The sequence below is a fragment of the Carassius auratus genome, chromosome 13 (genome assembly GCF_003368295.1).
Source record: "Carassius auratus strain Wakin chromosome 13, ASM336829v1, whole genome shotgun sequence".
Classification (NCBI taxonomy): domain Eukaryota; kingdom Metazoa; phylum Chordata; class Actinopteri; order Cypriniformes; family Cyprinidae; genus Carassius; species Carassius auratus.
Window position 1 is genome coordinate 12,814,993 of NC_039255.1, and position 22,182 is coordinate 12,837,174.

Genomic DNA, 22,182 nt, shown 5'->3' on the forward strand with positions numbered 1-22,182 from the left:
CAATTTTCCATCTGTTTCTCTCTGGCAATAATTAAATAAACATCCATAAGTGATTTAAATACCTAAAAGAAAAAGAAAATGTAAAGATGAACTGTCACATGATCTGCATGTCTTCTGCATCGTGAGTGTTGCCATACCGTTAATCATGCCAGGAACATGCAAGCGGTGATTAAGAGCTGCATAGTGGTCTGCTTATTTCTCACGTTGAATGATATAGGTTTTTGCTATTAACAATTATTGCTTGATATTATTATTATTATTTGCATTTGCATTCATTTCCATATTGCTAGATATTATTATTATTATTATTTGCATTCATTTCCATAACGAAATGATACCTTGCAAGATCTAAAAACGAATCCGCTGTCTCTTTGTTGGAGCTCACGCCTTCCAGCCCTAAGTTGTTGGTGTTCAGGGCTCCTGCTCCCACGCCGGGTTTGATGATGAAGGCGAGAGCTACCCCGATGGATGAAGCGATCAGAGTGGTCACCAGAAAGTAAGACACGGCGATCCCTCCGAGCTTCCCCAGCGAGCGCGTGTCCAGACTCGCAGCTCCGGAAATCAAACTGCAAACCACTAAAGGAAGGATGATCATCTTGAGCATCCTCAGCAGCATCTCTCCGGGGAAGGCGAAGTAAGTCATCTGCGCTCGGGTAAGGTTCATGTTCCGGACCATCATCCCGAGCCCGACGCCCACCAGAACCCCGGAAACCGTGAATATCACTAGGAGATTTCTTTTGAAGAAGACCATGAACCGGTCTTTAAAGCTATTCTTTTCTGATTTTAATGAGACTGTTGGTAACGGGTTTTTGTGCCCGGCGTGTCCATTGATTTCGCTCTCCTTTTCTTCCATGATTTTACCTACACGCTCAGTCTTTCCACACGTTTAAAAGAGGTACCAGGATTTTCTCATCAGCAGCGTGCGCGCACTTGGAATGCAGCGGACTGGAGTGGAGAGCGCGTGGAAAAACCTGCCGGCACTTACAGACATGTAATGACGAGGGGTCTTTTTCAAAGAGCATGCGCACTCATGGACCACTATGAAATGATGCAACAAGGCAAAGGGTTGCTGATACCGTGCATATTATAATTATTATTATTTTTTATTATTATCATCGCCATCATTATCATTTTTATTATTATTGGGTGATTTAAGAGGCCTATGCGTACCTTTTCTATTTTGTGTTAATTTAATTGTGCCATCTCAAGTTAGAATAAAATTATAAAATCAATCAATCTATCTATCTATCTATCTATCTATCTATCTATCTATCTATCTATCTATCTATCTATCTATCTATCTATCTATCTATCTATCTATCTATCTATCTATACAGAATTAAGACAAAATATCTAGTTTATTCCCATTTAAAAAAAAATTATATTTGCTAATATAGGTATATTTAGAAACACAAGAAAGGGAACAGGTCTAAAGGAAACATTTATAAAGTAACATAATTTATTATTTCTGTTCATGTTTTAAGAACAATGACTAAGCTATAGTAATATTTAAATATTTATATCCTATTAAAATACATTTACATTCTATTGTTTGTATTTATATTTCTATATATTCTATTTATCGTTATACCTAAAAGAATATATTATTAAAATAATAGCTTTTCATTGTTAAAGACACATTGTTTAGACATATATTCATGAAAGACACCAAAGGCATCTTTTCTCGTTATTATTGCCATGTTATTGTTGTTTGATCTTTCTAGAGCAATTTTAGATTTCTTTATTTGCACAGTTTTTCAGCATTTGCAACATGTTCTGTGAGGGTTGCTATTTCTAAATTCTTTATTATAATACATTCAAACTAATAATTTTAGAATCCCACCTACAGTTTCCTCCAAGCTAAATAACCTAAGCTGTGAAACTCTTAGTTCTTAGCTGTCTGTTGCTTTCCCCTGAACCTCAACTATTCTGTTCCAAAAATAACATTTCACAGCTGCCAAACCAGGAGCAGGAAGCTGACTGTGCTCTCAGTTGTTACTATAATACACTGAACCCCACTGTGGGTGGGACAAAACAAGACTGTGAAGATTGTAGGCCCCAAATAGTTCCAAAAAGTCTTCTAGTGCACTGAAAAGAATATTAGGAAGGAGTTTGTGTTAAAGGTATAGTACTGCTAAAAGTATATTAAAAGTAACCCTATGAGATAGAGGGTAAACACATGTCTGACCTTATGTAAAATCACATCCTGCAGCTGTTGTCATGCCTAAGAAAGACGAGCTTCTCTCCATAAGACCCCCTCCTAGTTACAAATCTGATTTCTGTGCCAGATTTACCTTACATGTATTTGCTGGTTTACTTTGTAGAACAATTGGTTTGAATCTGACTTCCATTACAAAATATGGCTTCCATATATGTAATTTAGGGATTTTAAAATAAACCAGCTTCTTATACTTCATGTTTACTCGTTACTGTTCATTCAGTGATCTAAACAGTGCTTTTTTGTTGTTGTCTTTGTTGTGTTAAAAACCACAAGTGAACAGACAGGCAGCTTATAAAAAATGGAGAGAAAATCAGAACTTAACTGCTTAAGCCTGTAATAATATTCTCCAACCACCAGATGTCAATCTTTTGTCTTGTAAAGTCATTTCTCTGTTTGAGAAAAATACTGGGTGTGAATGTAACCTCGAGCACTACTGATAATTGCTTATTCGACATAATATAAGCACAAAATCTTGTAATATTATGTATTATTATGCACTGCAAAAGATGCGTTATTTTTGTTTAGCCATTTTTTAATTAATGATAATGGTGATGGTGATTATTGTGCTTTGTTATGGTGATTTATGAAGTTACTTTTCTCAATGGGAATTATGACAACATTCCACTTACATTATACACTTTATATTGTCAAAAATATTGTTATTTTTAAGAGCCCTTCAATCTATTAGGTTATGGTTAGCAGGTAAATGACCAGTCTGTCAGGACAGCAGGGTTTACCCTGAACACCTGAAATAATGTCAGACTCCAAGATTAATGACTGTTTTGAGTATTCCATCAGACCACGCACCATCAGCTGTCTCTCTCTCTCTCACACACACACACGTTTGTTTTTGTGAAAAGTGGGGACATCCTATAGGCGTAATGGTTTTTATACTGTACAAACTGTATATTCTGTACAAATTGTATACCCCCCCCCCCACACACACACACACATTGTAGGTAGACTTTCTTGGCTCTTTGTCCCATTTAGTCAAACATTATTTTTCAGTATTTTCCTTTACTGGTGAAACCGAGGAACAAGCATGTGAGAGAAAGCACATCTTCCCCACTTTCCCTGATTTTTTCCTTTTAGTTAATGCCTATTTTCCGCAATGGCAGGCTTTTTTGAACACTCCATTTCCTGTTATGCGGTAGAGATTGAACTTGCAACAAAAAAGATTGAGCCAAGCTGTCTGTGTGGGCATCTTGCCAGAGCAAGCTGCCTTTTCTCGCTTCCGCCACTTGAAGAATTCAAATCTGGCAATCTGAAACTTACCATTGATACTCAAGTAACTATTGCCGCGACCCATTACAAAATATAGCCTATAATGATTATATTTTTTAAATATGTAGGCCTAGGTTATACTTTGTCAGTGTGAGATGGTTTTTAGATTGATTTTTGAGCTCACATATTGCTCCATAACTTTCTCATTGTGCTATAAACACCACGTTACTAATCTGTTAGGTTCTTTAAAAATAACATGTCGAACAGCCTATTCTGCATTTTAGTTGGCTGATTCTACCAGAGGGGGCGGGGCATATGAACTGGGATTCCACCTCGACGCACAGAACTACCTATCCTTCAAATCCAATGTCTTGCAACTGTGACTACGAGGAGAGTCAGCGAAGGCAACCTGCCTGCTACTTTTGGGGACACTTTGAAATGTGACTCTCATAAGTGCAACTGTTTACTTTTTTCTCAGGCTGATGAGGCACGGGGCGCTCAAAAAGTGCAATGTGAATTCATGTCGACTAGCAAGACTTGCAGAATGCACTGATACAATGTAGACGCATTAGAAAATAAATCCGCTAAGCACTCAGTGATTTACATTCATTTAACCGGATCGTACAAGTCTGTCTTCAGAAGGGTGAGTTGACGTTCCTACTGAATTATCAACATAAAGTCCTGTGTTTTGACAGGTCAGTCTTGATGTGGGTAGTTCCTGCAAAGCGTGCTGACGTGCATGTGCCCTACTGACCCCAGCAGCAGTAACCTGTTTGCATGCCTACAGTGTGTCCGTCTACAAACTTGGCATATCCTTAAAACACAGTCGGCCAGTAGAAGTCCACCACTGGCGTCTTCTGGATGCAAAATAGTTATTATTGATTTAAATGAGGAAAGCCACATGACATACTTATGATTGGTGCGTGTTGATGGTTTACTGTAATCGACCCGAATAAACAATTAATGTAGGCCTATGCATTTATTTATTTATTGGTTTGGTGTTATTATGTAGTAACTGTGGCCGACGAGATTTGACCCACTGCTGCAGATCTCCCGTGTAGTGTACAGCATTTGATGTTTTTGTACAGTAGCTTCGCTGGATAAGTCGCCTAATCTATCACTAAACGGCTGAGGAGTTTTATTTATTTTTATCAGTGGCTTTCTGTTCTTTCTTCTTCCGATAAATAGTTCCGATTATAAAAATATTTTTCAGAAGGGTTTTAAACAACTTTTCAGTTACCTAAAAATTAGGCAAATTAGCAAATTAAGGCCGATTCATATTTCTGAAATTTTAGCGAAATTCAGAAAAACTTTAGTCCAAGCAGGTTGTTGTTCAGTGCAGCGAATTCACGTGACCATGCACCTCAAACGATAACGGCCAGAAAATTCCTTAATGAAAAGAGTTTTAAAATTGCAATGAAATGGAAGCAGTGAATTTAAAACAGAATTTCTTCTATATTGTGACTGATCCGAGTGTAACGGATTATCGAAATAAATAAATTAAAAAAGTAGGGCGGGGACTAGGTTTAGTTTACTGATTGCTGAATGGATTTTGAGAAGTGGGCGGGGCTTAAGTGGATTTTATGATTGGAGAAGTCATGCATATGTCACTAGAGAGAAGTCTGCTGTTTCACCTGAAGATAGTTATGATATTTTGATTCAAATTTAACATATAGGCTACATGAATGAATCATTCACAATAATAGTCCATGTGCATTTAAAAAAAATTTTTTATAGCACACCAACTTTAAATAGTCTACCAATAAAATAATTATTACTCTGTGTTGCATGCATGAACCTTGAGCTGCATGCATGAACCTTGAGCTGCAGTAGACTGAAACAACTGCCTTGTACTTGTTTCAAACATTTAATTTTCTAGTTAGATAATAGAGATTGAAGTAGATGAACTTGAGGAACAATGAATCATGGTCCAGGGACATCCCGATAAGGAAGCCCCACTGGTTTGTGTTTCCCGCCTGTCTAAAATCAAGTGGTTAAGACAAGAGTTTGCCAATGGTGGATTAGAGACACATGTACTTCAGTTGATAATCCAGATTAGGATGTGTGCTGTGTACAGTGCTCTATTGGGACAGAGTGCTCAGAGTCGAGACTCGTCACCTCATTAGCGGTCATTGTTGACCAATTAAAACATTCCAGCCAACCTGTTATGTTCTAAAAATATGTATTTTGTAAAAATGTAAAGTTTAGTTTTTACCCAGTATGTTACTCTAAAGAATGCAATATGACAAAAAATAAATTTTATTATATCCTATACAATGGCAATGGATAGTTTTTTAACTTTAAAAGGATACAAAAGTGACTTTGGTTGTTGAATACAATTGTCACTCCCATAAATAACCAAACTCTGTGTTTACAGAGTGGGATTAAGCACTCAGAAGAAAATGTTACAACTGTATTTAGCTGCAGCATGTAGCCTGCATGGATAATGACAGTGTCCTGCAAGGATATGACATTCACTAGTTAGGAGCAAGTCTTTCTGACTGTTAGTCTGTTTTGTATTTCTTTAATGTGTGCTCAGGCCCAGCCTGTGTCTTTAACAGACTTCTCGTGGAAGACTTAAATCCATATCATGATCATTGTTAAATTTTCTGCCAGTCTGTAATGTTGTTAATGTGCTTTAAATGATGAGTCCAGTGTTAGTGAATTGCTTAAATGCAGTTTCATTGAATTCTGAGTAAATGAGCTGCCAGTGCCTGGGGCAGTGACCTACTTTTCATTATAATGTGCAGGAAGCATATTCACTGTATTGAACTCTGAAGCGTCAAGCATGCTGACGGCCTAGGGATTTTGAATGATAAACCTCTAGAGAGATGTGACTTTATAACCTGTGGCCTGCATCTTCTTGTGCTGCTATGATATGTTATAAGCTGTCAATGTCACCACAGTTTGATCAGGACTATACGGGTCATTTCTCGATTCGTTTGTTATACTGCAGTTGGTCCAGGTATTTTTAATGTGTATTTTGTGTTAATTTTCTCTCTGATTGGCAAATTAGAAATATACATTTAGTTTGTGAGATTCCAAAAACAACTTTCATAGCATAAGAAAAATTTTATTTCATACCTTTCACAAATTATTTGCCAGTCCCCCAGAAATTTTTTTTTAAATTAAAAATTAAAAAATAAGTTTGTAACACCAGTGGCAGTAAAAAACCTACTACTGTTTTTCCTTTTCACTCACATTATGATTACAGGGACATATTATCAATGAATAAAGACTTATTTTCACACAGTTCCTTTGCACAATACTAAATTATGGCCCTCAAAACAAGAAACACTTTGCATCATATAATCAGCTTCATATGTATGGCTTTTCTGATGTATTACACTCGGTACGGACCTGAGAGCTAAACATCATAACAAAGCTCATAGAACCAAGCAAAAATGACATAGTTGCTTCAACAAGTGTTTTGTTTTTGCTTTTGTTAACAGTATTGCATAGGTTTAGGGTAGGGTTTAGTATAGTTAGCATGTTATTTTCAAATGTGATAGGGAATTAGCATTTTAGCACCACTCACTGGATATTGCATTTCCGAACTGGCATGACACATACGGTACAACAACCAATGTAGTAAAACATTACGCCAGATTCATGTTTCTAATACCATTATAACAAAGTGCTGATATTAAGTCAGTGTTCTTGAATATTTACTCTCAAATGATCTTCAGTAGCAGTGGCAGTGAAGGCCCCAGCAGGTCGGGGAAGCTTTGTAGAGATCGGGTGTCTCTGGAACAGCAGCAATGAGTTAGCTGGCTGTCTCTCTGACACACACAAACACACACACATAGAGAGCGAGGCCTCTCTCCCACAGCCAGTTGTACTGCAGCATTAATATTTCATACACCCACCTTTAAAGAAGAACGAACCGGAGAGGGGCCTCGGAAAAGCATAGCTCAGAGGGGATACTGCATGGCTCAACAAAACATACTATGCGTCTGCACACACACCATGACAATGCATGAGCTTGACATGCTCTCCAATCCTAAATTCATTCTCCACTTTATATATGCTCAAATTTGACTGTTTTGCCCTTGTGGATTTAATGTGGCACAAAGCCATCCAGCCTGACATAGAAATATTGAATATGTCTGTGATTATTTTTTTTTTTTACTTTCAAGATATGTTGCGAATTAATTTTCTGGACAGAATGGTTTTTGGACGTAGTTTATGTACATTGTTTGCTGATTACAGTACTTGCTTGCAATACTTGCAATTGATTCATATTTAACATAATATACTATATATATTGAATTTTGACACCTTTTTACCTCCACCTTATCTATACTGGGCTAGTTGAAATATTCATACTTTTTTCTACATTGTACTTCCATGGTACTTTACAAATTTACCATAGTTGTTCAGTTGTTTAACTGGCATTTGTGATAATTATTAGAGCCTGATGCTGAAAACAAATGCTGTAGTTGCAATCCAAATACATCAAACTTCCTCATTCACAATACAAGATTATTGACCACTGTTACCACAGCTGGTGTTATTACACTAAATTGCACTTTTATTTATTTTGTCATTGTGGTTCAGAATGTTGACATTGTTTATTTATTTTTTTAAGTGTAAAATTCTTATAATATAAAGTTCAGTGCAGTGGTTCACACAAGTAATCTGCTTTATGTTATTCGGTCATATAATTCAGTTTTAGCAACCACATTTATTGGTTCCCACACAAGAACACGGATTCCATCAGATATTATTCAAACTCCATAAAATCACTTGTAAAAAATGCAGGGAAAGCCCTGATAAAGAATCTTAGTGTCTCTTGCTCTGTTTCTCTGTCTGTTTATGTGGCATATTTTCAATGCAGGCTTTCTTCCTCCCTCTAGCATGAGAAACGTTTGTGCAGCATACACAAGTTGTTCATGAGAAGGATTTCCCTTTCTTCTTGTATAAAATATTCTTGGTTGTCATGAGATGTTTGAATATTGGTGGTGTAAAATGGCAAATCAACAAACATTTCTCGATACATTAGGACATTGTCTGTTGGCACCTCTTTAATTTGGACAGAGATGGTTTGCACATTTGTCAGTGTTTTGTATTAAATGCCTGGAATCATAATAAGCTCATTTAGAATGTAGAGAACAGATAGTTTTTTTCTGTTAAGGATAAATAAATATATCTGTAATCAGAAATATTTGATAACTGAATATTATTGTGGGGTAGTATGTTTTCTCCCTGAGGTTTGCCTTGATACGCTCCTGTGTGTATTGCAGAAAACAGGAGAATTCTGATGACTAAGCACTGAAGCACACATCTTCTTCTGGACACACAAGATCTCTCTGACCTGCAGTGATAATGACTTAAAGGGACAGTGCACCCTAAAATGGACATTCTGCCTTCATTTACTTACCCTCGTGCCATTCTTTATTTCTTCTTTGAACTCTAAAACAATTACAATGAATGGTGGCCGTTGCTTTTGAAAAGAGGACAAATTAAAGCGGTCCATTAAATGGGTACTTATGACTTGTGAACAAAAATACTAATAGTTTGATTTCTGTGAACTGGATTATAAAATTATGAAAACACAAACAATTCATTTAAAATGCAATGGATGCATTAAATTGATCAAAAGTCACAGTAAAAACATTTATGATGTTACTGTTCAGTGGTGAAAATATGTATTACAATTTCCACAAAAATATTAAACTTTTTTTAGGATTGAGCATATCAGCATATTAAAATGATTTCTGAAGGTACATGTGTTACTGAATACAGGAATAATGGCTGCTGAAAATTCAGCTTTGCCATCACAGGAATAAATAATATTTGAAAATGTATGACTAGAGAACAGTTATTTTAAATAGTATATTTATTCTCTTAAAATGTATTTCACAATCACAAATCTAAGTGACCCCTAATTTTTTAACAATATATAGAATATAGTCAAAGACTTTGAAATAGTGCCCAATTCTTTTATTTATTTATTTTTTCTAGCTTGAAAGTTCTTGTATTTGTTGCACTTAAAGAAACAGCAATACATTCTTCTCCTTAAGTGTGAGTAAATGATGACAGAGGTTTCATTTTAAATACATGTTACTAAGTACATATTACTACATATTAAAGGGACACTATCATCAAGGATAAATTTAATTCAAGAATTTGCATGCCAGACATTAATAACTGGAAACCATTCTTACGATAATGTTTATTAATTTATTATCATTGGTTAATTTCATTATGCAAAGAAAATATTAAAGCCCTGCATCCTGCTTGATCTCTTTGTATGTCAGAGACATGGTGTTGTTGTTGTTGCTTTTCAAATGGTCTCTTCTCTAGTCTGATTGTACTGTTAATTGTTGGTATTATTGAATAATAGATGAGGAGAATCCGGGGGTGTGTCTGTCTCAGGGATTTTATGTACAATATGCAAGATCAAAACCCCAACCTCTCACACAAGAAGTTACAAACCTCAGCTTATGTCTTGATGTGCAGCTTTAGTTGCAAATTATACCATGTTTTCACAAGGTGTCATTACTTTGCACACTTGGTACCTTCTCAGGGTTTTTAAATAATAAACCTCTTGTCATTTCACAGTCGCTCTGGTGCCTGTGGTCCTGATTGTGTTTAAACCAGCGGGGTAATTAACAGCTGATTAACTGCTGTGGGCTCAATGCACAGTGTGCACCATGTGCTAACATCTGAGCACCATGTTGTAGTCAAAGAGACAGAACCGACGCTGATTTGGTGCCCTGTGTCACAAATGTATGCTAGGCCTGCACAACAGAGGCTTTAGTGAGGCTCTGACTGAGCTGCAGAAATAAAGGGGGCATTCTCACATGCCTCCTCATTATGTCTGTGGAGTGGAGCAAATTTATTATATTATAAAACGGTCTATTATCACACCGCACTGAGCCAATTTCTCTTCTCCCAACGCCAGAAGCTGTAAAATAACTATCTTGTACAAAAAAGCCTCTTAGTTGACATTGAAGGAACAATGAATCTGACGTGTTGCAGCAAGTTCACTCTTATAAGCAGTGGTCTTTCGAAACTTCTGATGACCTGACAAGTCTTAAGAGTCTTATACACTAAGGTTCTTCAACAGGTAGTCTTCCAAGTATTTAGTCTCTAATAATTGTGAAAAAATGAAAATATGATTCACTAATGTAAGACACTACTCCCCTTTCTGCTTTTTGCCTTTTATTTTCTTTATTTTTCTGTCTTTAAAACTGCTTTGGAACAAAGAGTATTGTACAAATTAAATTAAATTAAAAAAAAAAAATTGAATTGAATTGCTGTTTTGAAGAAAAAATAATACGAGTCAAAAGGGGAATTTTTATTTAAATTCAATTAAAAGTTTTTTTAAATTCTATTAAGTTACAATTAAAGTTTAGCAAAATGTTTTACTGTCACACCCTCACAAAAAACTTTTTATGTCTTAAGTAAATGTAAAATGTTATATTCAAAGCTGCAGTAGGTAACTTTTGTAAAAATATATTTTTTACATATTTGTTAAACCTGTCATTATGTCCTGACAGTAGAATATGAGACAGATAACTGTAAAAAAATAAGCTCCTCTGGCTCCTCCCAGTGGTTCTATTGCCATTTGCAGAAAGTCATCCGCTCCCGTTAAGAAACAACCAATCAGAGCTGCGGTCCGTAACTTTGTTTGTGTTCAAAATGTAGAAAAATTGATATAATAAGCGAGTTACCCCATGAATCCATTTTCCAAACCGTGTTTTTGGCTTGTCCTGAATCACTAGGGTACACCTATAATAAGTGTTTATATTCGGACTATTTTAGATTGCTTCGGGGGTACCGCGGCGGAGTAACCCAGTACCTTTGTGATTCTTCATAGACATAAACAGAGAGAAGTAGTTCTGGCTACGATGTTCTTTCGCAAGACGCAAGCAGTTCTGTTTATTAACCGCTAGAGCGTCATAAGTTACCTACCGCAGCTTTTATAGCTTGAAAGTAAATATAAATACACTGACATGGCATTTTCTATATACCATGCATGTACACTCTTACATTATGTATATCAACCTTGAGTCCCGTGGCCTGAAAATGGTTGAAGACCGCTAATAACAATGAAGGTTATGCGAGAAATATATTTTCATATTTGTATTATTAGAGAGAGGCAGGACATTAAGACGCCTCATCAAACAGAAGCTGGATATCTAATGAGACTCGTTCACCTGGGCGTGTGTCATGTGTCAGGGTCAAAATCATGGCTGAGTGTGAGTAAAGGCTGTGGGCACTGTGTGCCATATGAGATTCACTCCCTCCTGCTCGTGGAGACTGGAAGGGTTGTCAGCGTTGTGACCTGGTGTTGACAGGCACTGCTCTTCCCTTTTGTCAGCTGGCTGTTGGGAAACTGAGCACCTTAAAGCTCTGTTAGAAGACACATTGTATCTTCATGCTGTCCAGCATAATAAAGTTCACTTACTGTTCAACATACAGACGGGGCACCACACTCAGTCTTTGTCATTTTAAAACATGAAGTAGATTCAAAAGTCAACGATTACATTGAAAATCTGGAACGATTTTCTTCTTTCCTGAATTAACCAGCTATATAAACAAATCATTTGAATTAATTTTTCAAATGATTTTTTTTATTTATTTATTCTTGCAATCATAAGATATTTTAATATTGGGATATCATTATTATAATTTTTTGTCAGAATCAAACATCCTACAATTGGTACACAATATATTGGTACTTTAGCAGTCAATATGATTTTTTAAATATTTATTATACTAATACTTGCCTCCCTCTCCTCCCTTTCACTGTATCTTGTGTAACTAGCAATATGTCTGCCTTAGTCTGGGCAAGAAGCATTTAACATGATTTCAATGTTTCGACCCAATGTAATATTTACCATGCCAGTTAAAATGATGTCTTGTCTCACTGCTCTCAGTGTTTACATTTAGCCTGGGCCCACGCACTTGCTGAATATATGTTATTTTTGCAGCCGTTGTTGAGACATAGTCTGTGTAAAAGTTTATATTCTTTCAGCCTTAACCATTCAGATTGTCTTTCCCTAATTTAGGTTGACAGATTAGGCTTGTGCCAATGTTTTTACCTTGGTAAGTTTCTCAGCAAGTGAAACACAACAACAACAACAAGAAAAATGATAAGCTGGTATGGAGATTTAGTTTGATTTGATTAGTTATTGGTTTGTTTCAGCAGAACACGAGTTGTCTGCTGTTTCTACTACTGTTCTGGCTAGACTCCTAATTACACTTAGTGCAGAATATGTATTTTGCCAAGTCAATGTGGACAAAGGACTTGGTGTTTGTGTGTGACGACGGTGGGAGGGGTGAGGGTAACAGAGGTGGTGTGTGTGTGTGTGAGAGAGAGCAAGAGCAGAGCAAACGGTTCATAATGTGGTAGTGGTGCTGGAGAGGATGGGAGGAGATTGAAAGGACTGAAGGGGAGGGATGTGCTTTTGTTTTGTTCTCTGTTGCTGAGCAATGGGGACTAAAGCATTGGGAACAGCTGTGATGGCCAGAGCTTTTCTCTTTCACTCTGCACGAGAAGCCCTGAGGCACATACACAGATACAGCAGCCTAATATGTGTGTGTGTGTGTACCAGGAAAGGGAAAAAGACAGGGGAAAGGAGGCTGATATTAACTAAAGGATGCATTAGTGGTCTTAGGAAGGTCAGGTGATCACTGTGTAAGCAAGTGCAATTTGTAAAAAAAAGAAGTGAATGCTGAAGGAAATTAATTCAGGTGGCTTTGTGTTGAAGAGGATGCTGGGAAATGTAGTCATGGATATGCCATGGATAGGTGCAGTAAGAATTTTATTTGAAAGAAGTTCATACAATTATTCATCAAGGATACAAAAAAATTAAAACTTTCAGGATACAGGATGTTACCTTTATTTATTAATGTTCACTTGAACTTTCTACTCATTAAATAATCTTAAAAAGAAGATTCACCGTTTCCACAAGAATAATAAGCCACTGTTTTCCAACATGGACAGTAAAAATGTATCATAAGCACCAAATAAATATATTAAAATGATTTCTGAAGAATCATGTTGAAGTAATGGCTGCAGAAAAAGTTGTTTAAATTGTATTTAAACAGTTTTTCTGTCATTTTACAGTTTAAGATGTTGCCATTGGTGTTGTTGCAAAGTAACATTGCTCCCTAACCAACAGGTTCTATTCTTATCTCAGAAATCTCAATTTCAACAGTTGAGCGCAATAGAATATGAGCTCAATAATTCGGACTAAAATGAACATTTCATTTTTTGTTCATCACAATGTTCATAGTGACCTTAATGTATTGTTCGTGTTGTAGAGTTGTGAGTCTGGACCTTAGTTATTGGAGCAGCAAACTCTCTCCATAGGGGTCTTCCTTCAGACTCCTAAATACGCACCCACCGCAAAGATCACTCCACTGTTCTGCTCGTACAACCACACTGACCCTGACTGAACAATGTACCCATGGCCTGGCTCAAGGGAGTGTGGACTGCAGATATGTAATTATTGTTTCTGTTTTACAGGACATAAATAGATTCATCAAACTCTGAATTTGACTAATATTGATATGAAAATATCACACTGTGATCACTGATCAGTGATTATTGGTGTAGCTCTAATCCCAAGTGCCATCTCAGCAGTGGCTTCGGTCCAGGGTCGTCCCATAATTTCATTACCCATGATCCTAAGCACTCTGGTGCCTTTCACTTTTCTGTGTTTGATGTTCTTAGTGACATCCATGGCTTCATTCTCTTCAACAGGCCATTTCTGAGGAAGCAGACATGGCAACAAATGCTGTAGTGTTTTCAGCAAGTAAACAGAAACTAAAATAACTTAAGCAGTGGACCACAAAATGCCAAAATTAAACGGGGGGAAAAAGAAGAAAATGGAAATTGGGATTTAAGACATTCTTTAGGAGCCCACAATTCTGAAAGCACATGAGACATGTTGAATACGGAGGTGCTGGCATGCAGAAGCCCTAAATACCAAAATGATTGCTTTTTGCTACGAGTTGTTTTTCATCAAGAAATTCGATCTTTTTCATTTGAAACCTGCTGTTTTTCCTCTTCTTCTTCTTCTTCTTCTTCTTCTGTCTGTCAAGTCTATTAGTTTAAAGCCATGTAGGAGAAAACTCAGCCGTGTTGGTGAAAACATGTTTTTTTATGACTCAGGCCATCTTCAGCTATGACTAATATTCATAAATTCATGCTTTTTTAATCAGAGTGGTGCCTGTTGTCTACTGTACCCGATCAAACAACTGCTTGATGTGAGAAAGACAAATATCAGATGTGTTTAGAGAAAACCGTTTCAGAGTTTGTATACAGTGCAATGTCCAACACTTGAATGTTATTCAGACAGAGGTAAAAAAGACAAGTCAAGATAGGGGAATGTTTACCGTCAAGTGTTACCACTGTAAAAATGTACCTGTTTCCTACAATTGCCATCTCTCCCAACATGGGCTTGGTACTGACGACTCGACGGTACAGTAGTCGTGAGTCTATGAGGAGCACAATAGGAATGCAATAATTCATTCAGCATTAAGTGCACAGATACACAACAGAAAGGCTTGCTTTAGTTTTCTTGCTCGCCCATGTAATTACTCACAAACACACGTGATTACGTTTTGATGGAGCCAGTGGACACACTCACAATCACACTCACTCAGAGAACGTGTGTGTCAGTGGCAAATGAGAGTGTCCATGACCATGAAAAAAGTTTAGAAGTGTTTAGAAGTCACATGCTGTTTAGAAATGTTCTTATCTTGTGGACCAAGAAAAGTTTAAATGTAATGATATGAAATCTAGTATTTAATGTGCTGTGGCCATCTCACAAACCATCAAAATACATCTTAATCTTTGTTTTCAATAGTACTTTAAAATATTTTTTTAACAAATAATGAATTACATGATTAAAAAATTAAAATAACTTTGACTTATCAATGAAAAAGGTAAAATTTTTGATATTTTAGGAGACGTATTGACTTTAACAAGGGTCCTCTACTGATATCTTTCCTGTTTTATGTTTTTTTTCCCCTGCATTTTCTAAGATATAATAATAAAAGATGATGCTTATATGGTGTCTAGCTGAGAATTCCATCTTTTTATTTAGTCTTTTTTCGCTTAATTATAATATCAGGAGAATTGTATCACACTGACATTTAAGACCTTATGCCCCCAAAAATGTATCAAAATGAATTTTTATGTATTCAAATTAAAATTATAGTCATTCAAGAAATTGCATGTATGAGTTACAGACTTTTAAATTAATGTATAGATGTGTCATATTATTGACCTCTTATTATTATCCTCCCACAGAGCATTTGCTTTTAGTTGTGGCACCAACCTTTAATGAAATATCTTCCTTTTCCTGCAGGATTTTATTGAATGTATTCAGTGCCAAAACTTCATGCCATTAATGTCAGACCTTTCTGCTCGTTCTTGGTCTATGTGTCCACTCAAAAATGTGGCTTCCAGTAAACACATCTTGAGCATTTTGAAGTTGTCCAGCCCCAGCCACGAGAGTCACAGAATGAAAGAGAAAAACAGCATGATGTATGATGTCCTGTCATATATGGAGTCCGCTTCCAAAACCGCAACCATCACTGCGTTGGTTTTGTTCCAGCCTGGGTGTGTAAGTGTATTTGTGTAAGCGTATATTCATGTGAGACGTGCAAACTTACTAATGTCTGGAGGAGGGTTGGAAAACGCTGCGTTATATCAATATTGTTCTTCATAATCACCATGGAAATGGGATAAAACACAAGTGTGTACACAAAGTTTAGCGTTCGTTCAGTTTTTTTCTTAAAGCACAGCACGCCTCATGGCACAACCTGTTATTCTTTGCCTTAATACACAGCACCTTAGGGAGATCAGTGATGAATGACTTACAATAATCCTTTTTCATTTATCTTCTGTTTCCTTACTGTTGAGATGATGATTGTAATCCAGCCAAAAAAAAATTCTGTTAACTTTAAAATAACTGCTATCACAGCATTGCTAGTAGGCTTACTTACTCGTGTTAAGATGATTCCTATAATTAAATATCCTGTTTCTTTGTGTTTCCGCTCTTTATCTTGTCCTCTCTTCTTTACCTTCCCAATTCCTGCTTGGGAAGAATGTTAATACACACACATTCTCAAATCTCTCAGTTTTCCCTCCTGGTTTCTCTTTCTGAAATGTTGCATTGACTCAGGGTCTGTAGCATTGCTCTGCACATGTATGGAGTAAGAGGAGGTGGGTCGTAAGGGTCTGAGCGATTCTGATGTGGAGGCGGCAAAGGATAGAAATGCTATAACGCTGACCATAGGGAAACTGGGCAACTGGATTCGCATGTAGTGGAGATTCATGTCATGCTTGACTGACAGCCTGGCACGTGGTGCACCTCAGACATGGCAAATAATGAATAAATGAAGAACAAAAGGGAATCGGATTTCAGAGTGGCTTTAACTTCTTACCTTCCCCTGCCACTATGGCTGGGCAAAATAGTCTTTAAAATCTTCAAGAAAATGTGTTTTCAGAATGATTTCTTCCTGCGCCATCCATGAACATCAGATAATTTAGGGCTTTCTTTTGAGTCAATGCAAGTCACTGAATCTGTTTTAAATAGATTCACTGAAACAGACAGTTTGAACTGATAGAAGAAAAGAATCAAACTTAACTATAACTCTTAACTTTTTTCTGTTTCACATAGAGGAATGAATAGTTCTTTTTTTTTCAACCCCAGTACTACTGAAACATGTTTTAACATGCTCAACCTCGTGAGTCATGAGACAAGGAAGGATATGCGAATCTTATGTAGTTGCACTGAAACTTAACGTCCAATTTTTTTATTTTTTTTTATGTACTACTTTATTTAGCAAGGATGTATTAAATGATCAGTAGTGACAGTAAAGGCATGTTGCAAAAGATTTCTGTTTCAAATAAATGCTGTTATTTTGAACTTTCTTTTCATCATAAAACATTGAAACAAATGTATCACGATTTCCACTACAATATTAAAGGTATAATTCACCCAAAAATGAAAATTCTGTCATCATTTACTTCTGTTTTCCATAGTATGGGAAATAATATATTTTTGCCAATGTTTATATTCAAAAAATATATTTAAAAAATATACAAATCTTTTTTAAAGCATTTAAAAATATATATATTTCGCCGTCTATATAATTCAACCCCCTCCCCCAAATTGTAATATGTTAATTTACATATGTTTACATATTTATTTGAAAAATATGTATATATATTTGTTGTCAGTAACGTGTGAACATAACACATTTGAATAAAAATAAATAATGAATTAATCCTACCGTAGAAAATACTGTAAGGAAAATAAATTTTCTTGCCTATGAAATATATTTTGGTATTTGAAGGTTGAAACTAAATATACTTTCAGTTTCAAAACTTCATTTCATTGAGTTTCACTGTTTGTATCATGTATTTAAAAGTATATTTTGGCCTTAAAACTTAAACGTTTTATTTTTATTATTTTTATTTTTTTTGCCGTATGGTATTCTTCCAGGCCATTGATTTAAACAGCTATTTATCGAAGGCCACAATCAGTTATGACGTTAAGATGAGGGAGCACCCCCTGCTGAAGTGTGTCTGTAAGATAATGAGCCAAATTAGATAATGAGAGAGACAGAAGTGCCAACTGCCAAGGGTACTCAACGGAGTGTAGAGGAGGAGTGGAGTGGACTGTGGTGTGATGTTGAGGGAAGGGTTCAGCAGGAGTTTAGTTAAGACTGTTTCTGCTGGCACCAGAACCCTGTGTCTGTGTCACTGGGACCCTGAAGAGGCCCTGTAATTAATAGCACTGCAATCAAGCAGCTATTTTGTTTGCATGACTGTGTAGTGTGCAATAGAGCAGTGTGATTTCACCCCACTTCTATCATCATATCATGGAGTTGAGGGCTTCACATTTTTTCTCAGTCAGGCATGACCTGTTGATAGCTTTTCAATTATAGGGACAGTTCGCACATACATTAAAATTAAGGCAATACTTACTCACCTGTACGACTTTCATTTTTTCGTGGAATCATAAAGTAGATATTTTGGAAAATGTCTAAAGTATTTTGTACCCCATTGGGGAAAAAAACATGAAGGTGAGTAAATTATGACTTTGAGATGAACTGTCCCTTAGTAATTATCAATACATATTCACATGTATACTATTAAAAATAACAGTTCTTTATTGGCTTGTATGGGTTCACAAAGAACCTTTAACATCCATGGAATCTTTCCATTAAAGGTTCTTTATAGGGGTAAAATGTTCTTTAGATTTTTTTATATTCTTTATACTATTAAAAAAAAAAAAACACTTATTAAAGGTTTTTCAAAAGACCTAAAATGGTTCTTCTGAAAGCCCCCTTTTGGAACCTTTATTTTTAGGACTGTTTGTAATAAAAAATACCTTTACTAAGAGTTTTTGTTTGATTGTTTTTCAGTTTAAAAGGGATAGTTCACCCATACATAAAAGTCCTGCCATCATTCATTCTTAATTAAGTTTCAAGTTGTTCCGAACCTGTATGAGTTTCTTTCTTCTGCTGAAGAAGATATTTTGAAGAATGTGTGTAATCAAACAGCTGCTGGAAGCCATTGACATAAATTGACTTTTTTTTTGCACCCTCAGATTCCAGATTTTCAAATATTGTCATATCATAACGAACCATAAATCAATGGAAGGTTTATTTATTCAGCTTTCAGATGATGTGTAAATCTCAATTTAGAAAAATCAACACTTATGACTTATGACCAGGTCCAGGGTCACATATATGAAAGATATGCAAATTAGTTCAGGAAATTAAGCAGTTGCTCATCATTTGGTAACAGCTCATGTGTTTTTTGAATGGATGCCCACACTATTTGTGCCATGTTCAGCACTCTTGCTGAAGAGGCTATTGTTGGGACGTTCCCACAACCATTCATCATACACTGTCACAACGTATAAGACACGCTTTGCAAAGAAAGGCAGGAGAGATCTGGAGGGAGAGAGAAAGGGAGGGGAGAAAGAGAGAGACAGGGAGAAAGAGAGAGAGAGAGAGAGAAATGGGATGGGCTGTGCTTCCTTGCTTATAGTGTGGGGGAACAAAGGGGATGTTGTAGATGCCGCCCAGTGGCCAGCACTACTCCATCCTACCTCGACTGCTCTCTGAGCCATTTCCTGTTTTTGACCTGAAATCTTTATTTAGAACCACTCTTTTGCTCGGCTCTCTCCTCCTCATTTAAAACAACACTGAGACAGACACAGGGACATGGATTCACACCACTGCTTTTTGTCTCACATTCACTCCAGTGGTGTTTTTATGTGGGAAATTTGAGAGCCGTAGCTCTAGAGGAGTGTGAGATGTGAAGATGGCTTTATTATTAAAGTTATTTTTTGCGTAATTCAATGTTGTTTTTGTTTGTGCAATATGCAAGGCCTTCTCTAACATTCGAACAGGCAACATCCTAAACTGGATGCCCTAAATCTAAGCACAATGCTGGCTTAAAATAGGTGAGCGTTGTGCCTGTCATAATGCCTTGTTGCCAAATCCATTGGCGATGGTACATGAATGGTGTACACTGAAACGTGCCCTGTGTTATTGCAGTGGTGGCAATAAATTACACTGCATTACTGAAGTGTGCTAGTTGGTTCCATTGGAGAGACAGTAAGGTTTATTTATGTGTTTTTGAATTGTGTATTTCTTTTGGAAATAATGCTTAATTGCCACATAAATACAGTGGATCAAGTCTAAAAATAAGAGCAGACAGTGAAACATTTTATTCCGTGAGGATGCATTGCTTAAAAGAAGTGGGCCACATTCATGATCTCATCTTGTGTCCAGTTAAAAATTATGTGTTTATATCTGGTAGAGCAATCATTTAGACATTTTTAAAAACTGCATTTTTGCATCAGATATGCTTGACATATAGGCATGATATTAACAACAAATTTGTGAGCTGCTTACAGTGTGCGGTTATGAGCCGTGCAGTGCTTGTCCTTGCCATGTGGTGGCAACTCGGTTAGCTTGAGGCTTCTATAAGAGCATCATTGGTAAGGTCATACAGCATGCAGCTGTTGGGAACTATAGGGTCAAACATGCATATTGCTCTCAAATATGCTCACCCTTCACAAAAAAAAAACAAAAAAAAAAAAACATTTACATTACATGCACTAAAGAACATATAGGTTTTCTTCTTTAATCTTTTTGAAATCTAATTTGTATCACATTACACTTTGGTACCTCATGGCTTAGAATATTGTGGATTTATTTAGATAATAATTATATTATGTAGCTATGCATTAAAAAAACATTTTTGATAAAATTGTAATGATCAAAAATGCAACATTTAACAGGATCCCCCCATTACAAAAATGTATATACATTGTTTAAAATTGCGAAACAACATAATTTGAACACTTTTTATCCTACAGCATGGCAGTAAATAATCTTATTCCATTTTCTCAATTTTAATACAGAATGTCATGTTGAATGCATTCCTTATGCTAAACCCTGTTACCCAAGTAAAAATAATCAAAACTAATATTTTCCTTCACTAGCTCCTTAGAATAAAAAAATAAAACCGTTTATATGAAATTTAGTTTGACCTACTGAAGTCTTCGATTTACATTTTCTGCAGACTAAGCAACTAAGCAACTTTCTCTGACCAAAACCCGTTTCATTTTTTAAGAGCCTCAGTTGCTATTATGTTGAGATGAAACAAGACATGTCGACTACAAGTACTTTCTTGGTCTCATTTCTGCTGTTATACAGAAAGAAAAGGGCCGTGTCTCGAAACATATTAAGCTGCCTGCTTCATTATAGACGCGTTCGGCGTCAGTGCAGCTCATGCAAGTGTCTCGCGAGGCGCCGTGACGCTGTCTAGATAGGCAGCATGCTAGAATTTGAGCCACAGCCCGAGAGTTAGTGGGTGGACGCGTGGAGGGTGTGTTTGCCTGTGTAGGGGTTGGACTTTGCCGAGGTCAGGCTCTGTGTAGTCGGGCACCAGTCTCTCTCGACGTCATTCGCTTTCGAGTGTGATTGTGTCGGTCATAGTGACGGACTCCGGGCTCGCGGATAGTCTGCTGTCCTTATCTCTCTCCACAAACTCGCTGCCGAGCTTCCTCATCAGCTGCGAGAGTTTTATTGGTACCGGCTGTAAATAATAAAACAAAGATCCATCCCGATGCTTCAGTTTATTCCTCCACTTGAAGTAGACGAGGTAAGCGCACAGCTTATTCATAAATAACTGAGATCACGTAAGTGGCGTGGAAACGCCGCGGCGTCACTGATGTTGCACATAGCAGAGGCAACAGTCATACGCGCAGTCGTGCATTGTTGTCTGGCGCTCGGTACGATCTTCGGAAAGTTCAGAGACATGTCGCAACCCAAGGCAGAACCGCTATGTAGCCGAACCGAGTCGCCAGTTGAGTCAAATTGAACATCAAAAAGGTTTCTTTTCTTTTATTTTTTTTAAATAGTTTCGCTCTGTTGTGCTGATAGCCTACTAAAGATGAAGATCCAAATGACCAAAAAGCTGGACTGGGACAGAGAATCAGAACCAGACAGGCAATGAAATCGTTTTATTTTATTATTATTTTAGGTAAGAGCATGATTTGGGCTTTACTGTAACTGTTCTTATTTTTTGTTTATGGATTTTTAAATAAAATCAATGTGACAACCTGCTTATTGCACTTTCTTACCCCTTTGAATTTCACTGCAGATGAATTTGAAACTGAAATAATTCTGACATTTGGAATTAATGGAAAATAAGATGTTGACATGATTTTTCACTG

The 22,182-nt window shown here is 36.6% G+C and overlaps 2 protein-coding genes across 4 annotated transcripts in view; one reads left to right on the forward strand and one right to left on the reverse strand.

Annotated features, from left to right (window-relative positions):
• The window catches only part of LOC113112723 (neutral amino acid transporter A-like), an 8,230-nt gene extending 7,222 nt beyond the window's left edge, over positions 1 to 1,008 (reverse strand). The window contains exon 1 of the mRNA XM_026278505.1: positions 339 to 1,008. Coding sequence (XP_026134290.1) covers positions 339 to 853 — 515 coding nt within the window. The 5' untranslated portion in view covers positions 854 to 1,008. The remainder of the gene's footprint in view (positions 1 to 338) is intronic.
• A 2,765-nt stretch (positions 1,009 to 3,773) lies between these two features.
• Positions 3,774 to 22,182, forward strand: part of LOC113112724 (SERTA domain-containing protein 2-like) — a 36,233-nt gene continuing 17,824 nt past the window's right edge. Inside the window, exon 1 of one of the 3 annotated variants that reach the window (XM_026278509.1) lies at positions 3,774 to 4,088. The gene's annotated coding sequence lies outside the window, so the exon portion shown is untranslated. Of the gene's footprint in view, positions 4,089 to 21,344; positions 21,609 to 22,182 lie in introns of those variants that run through there. The other 2 variants (XM_026278508.1, XM_026278506.1) reach the window with 2 other exon arrangements.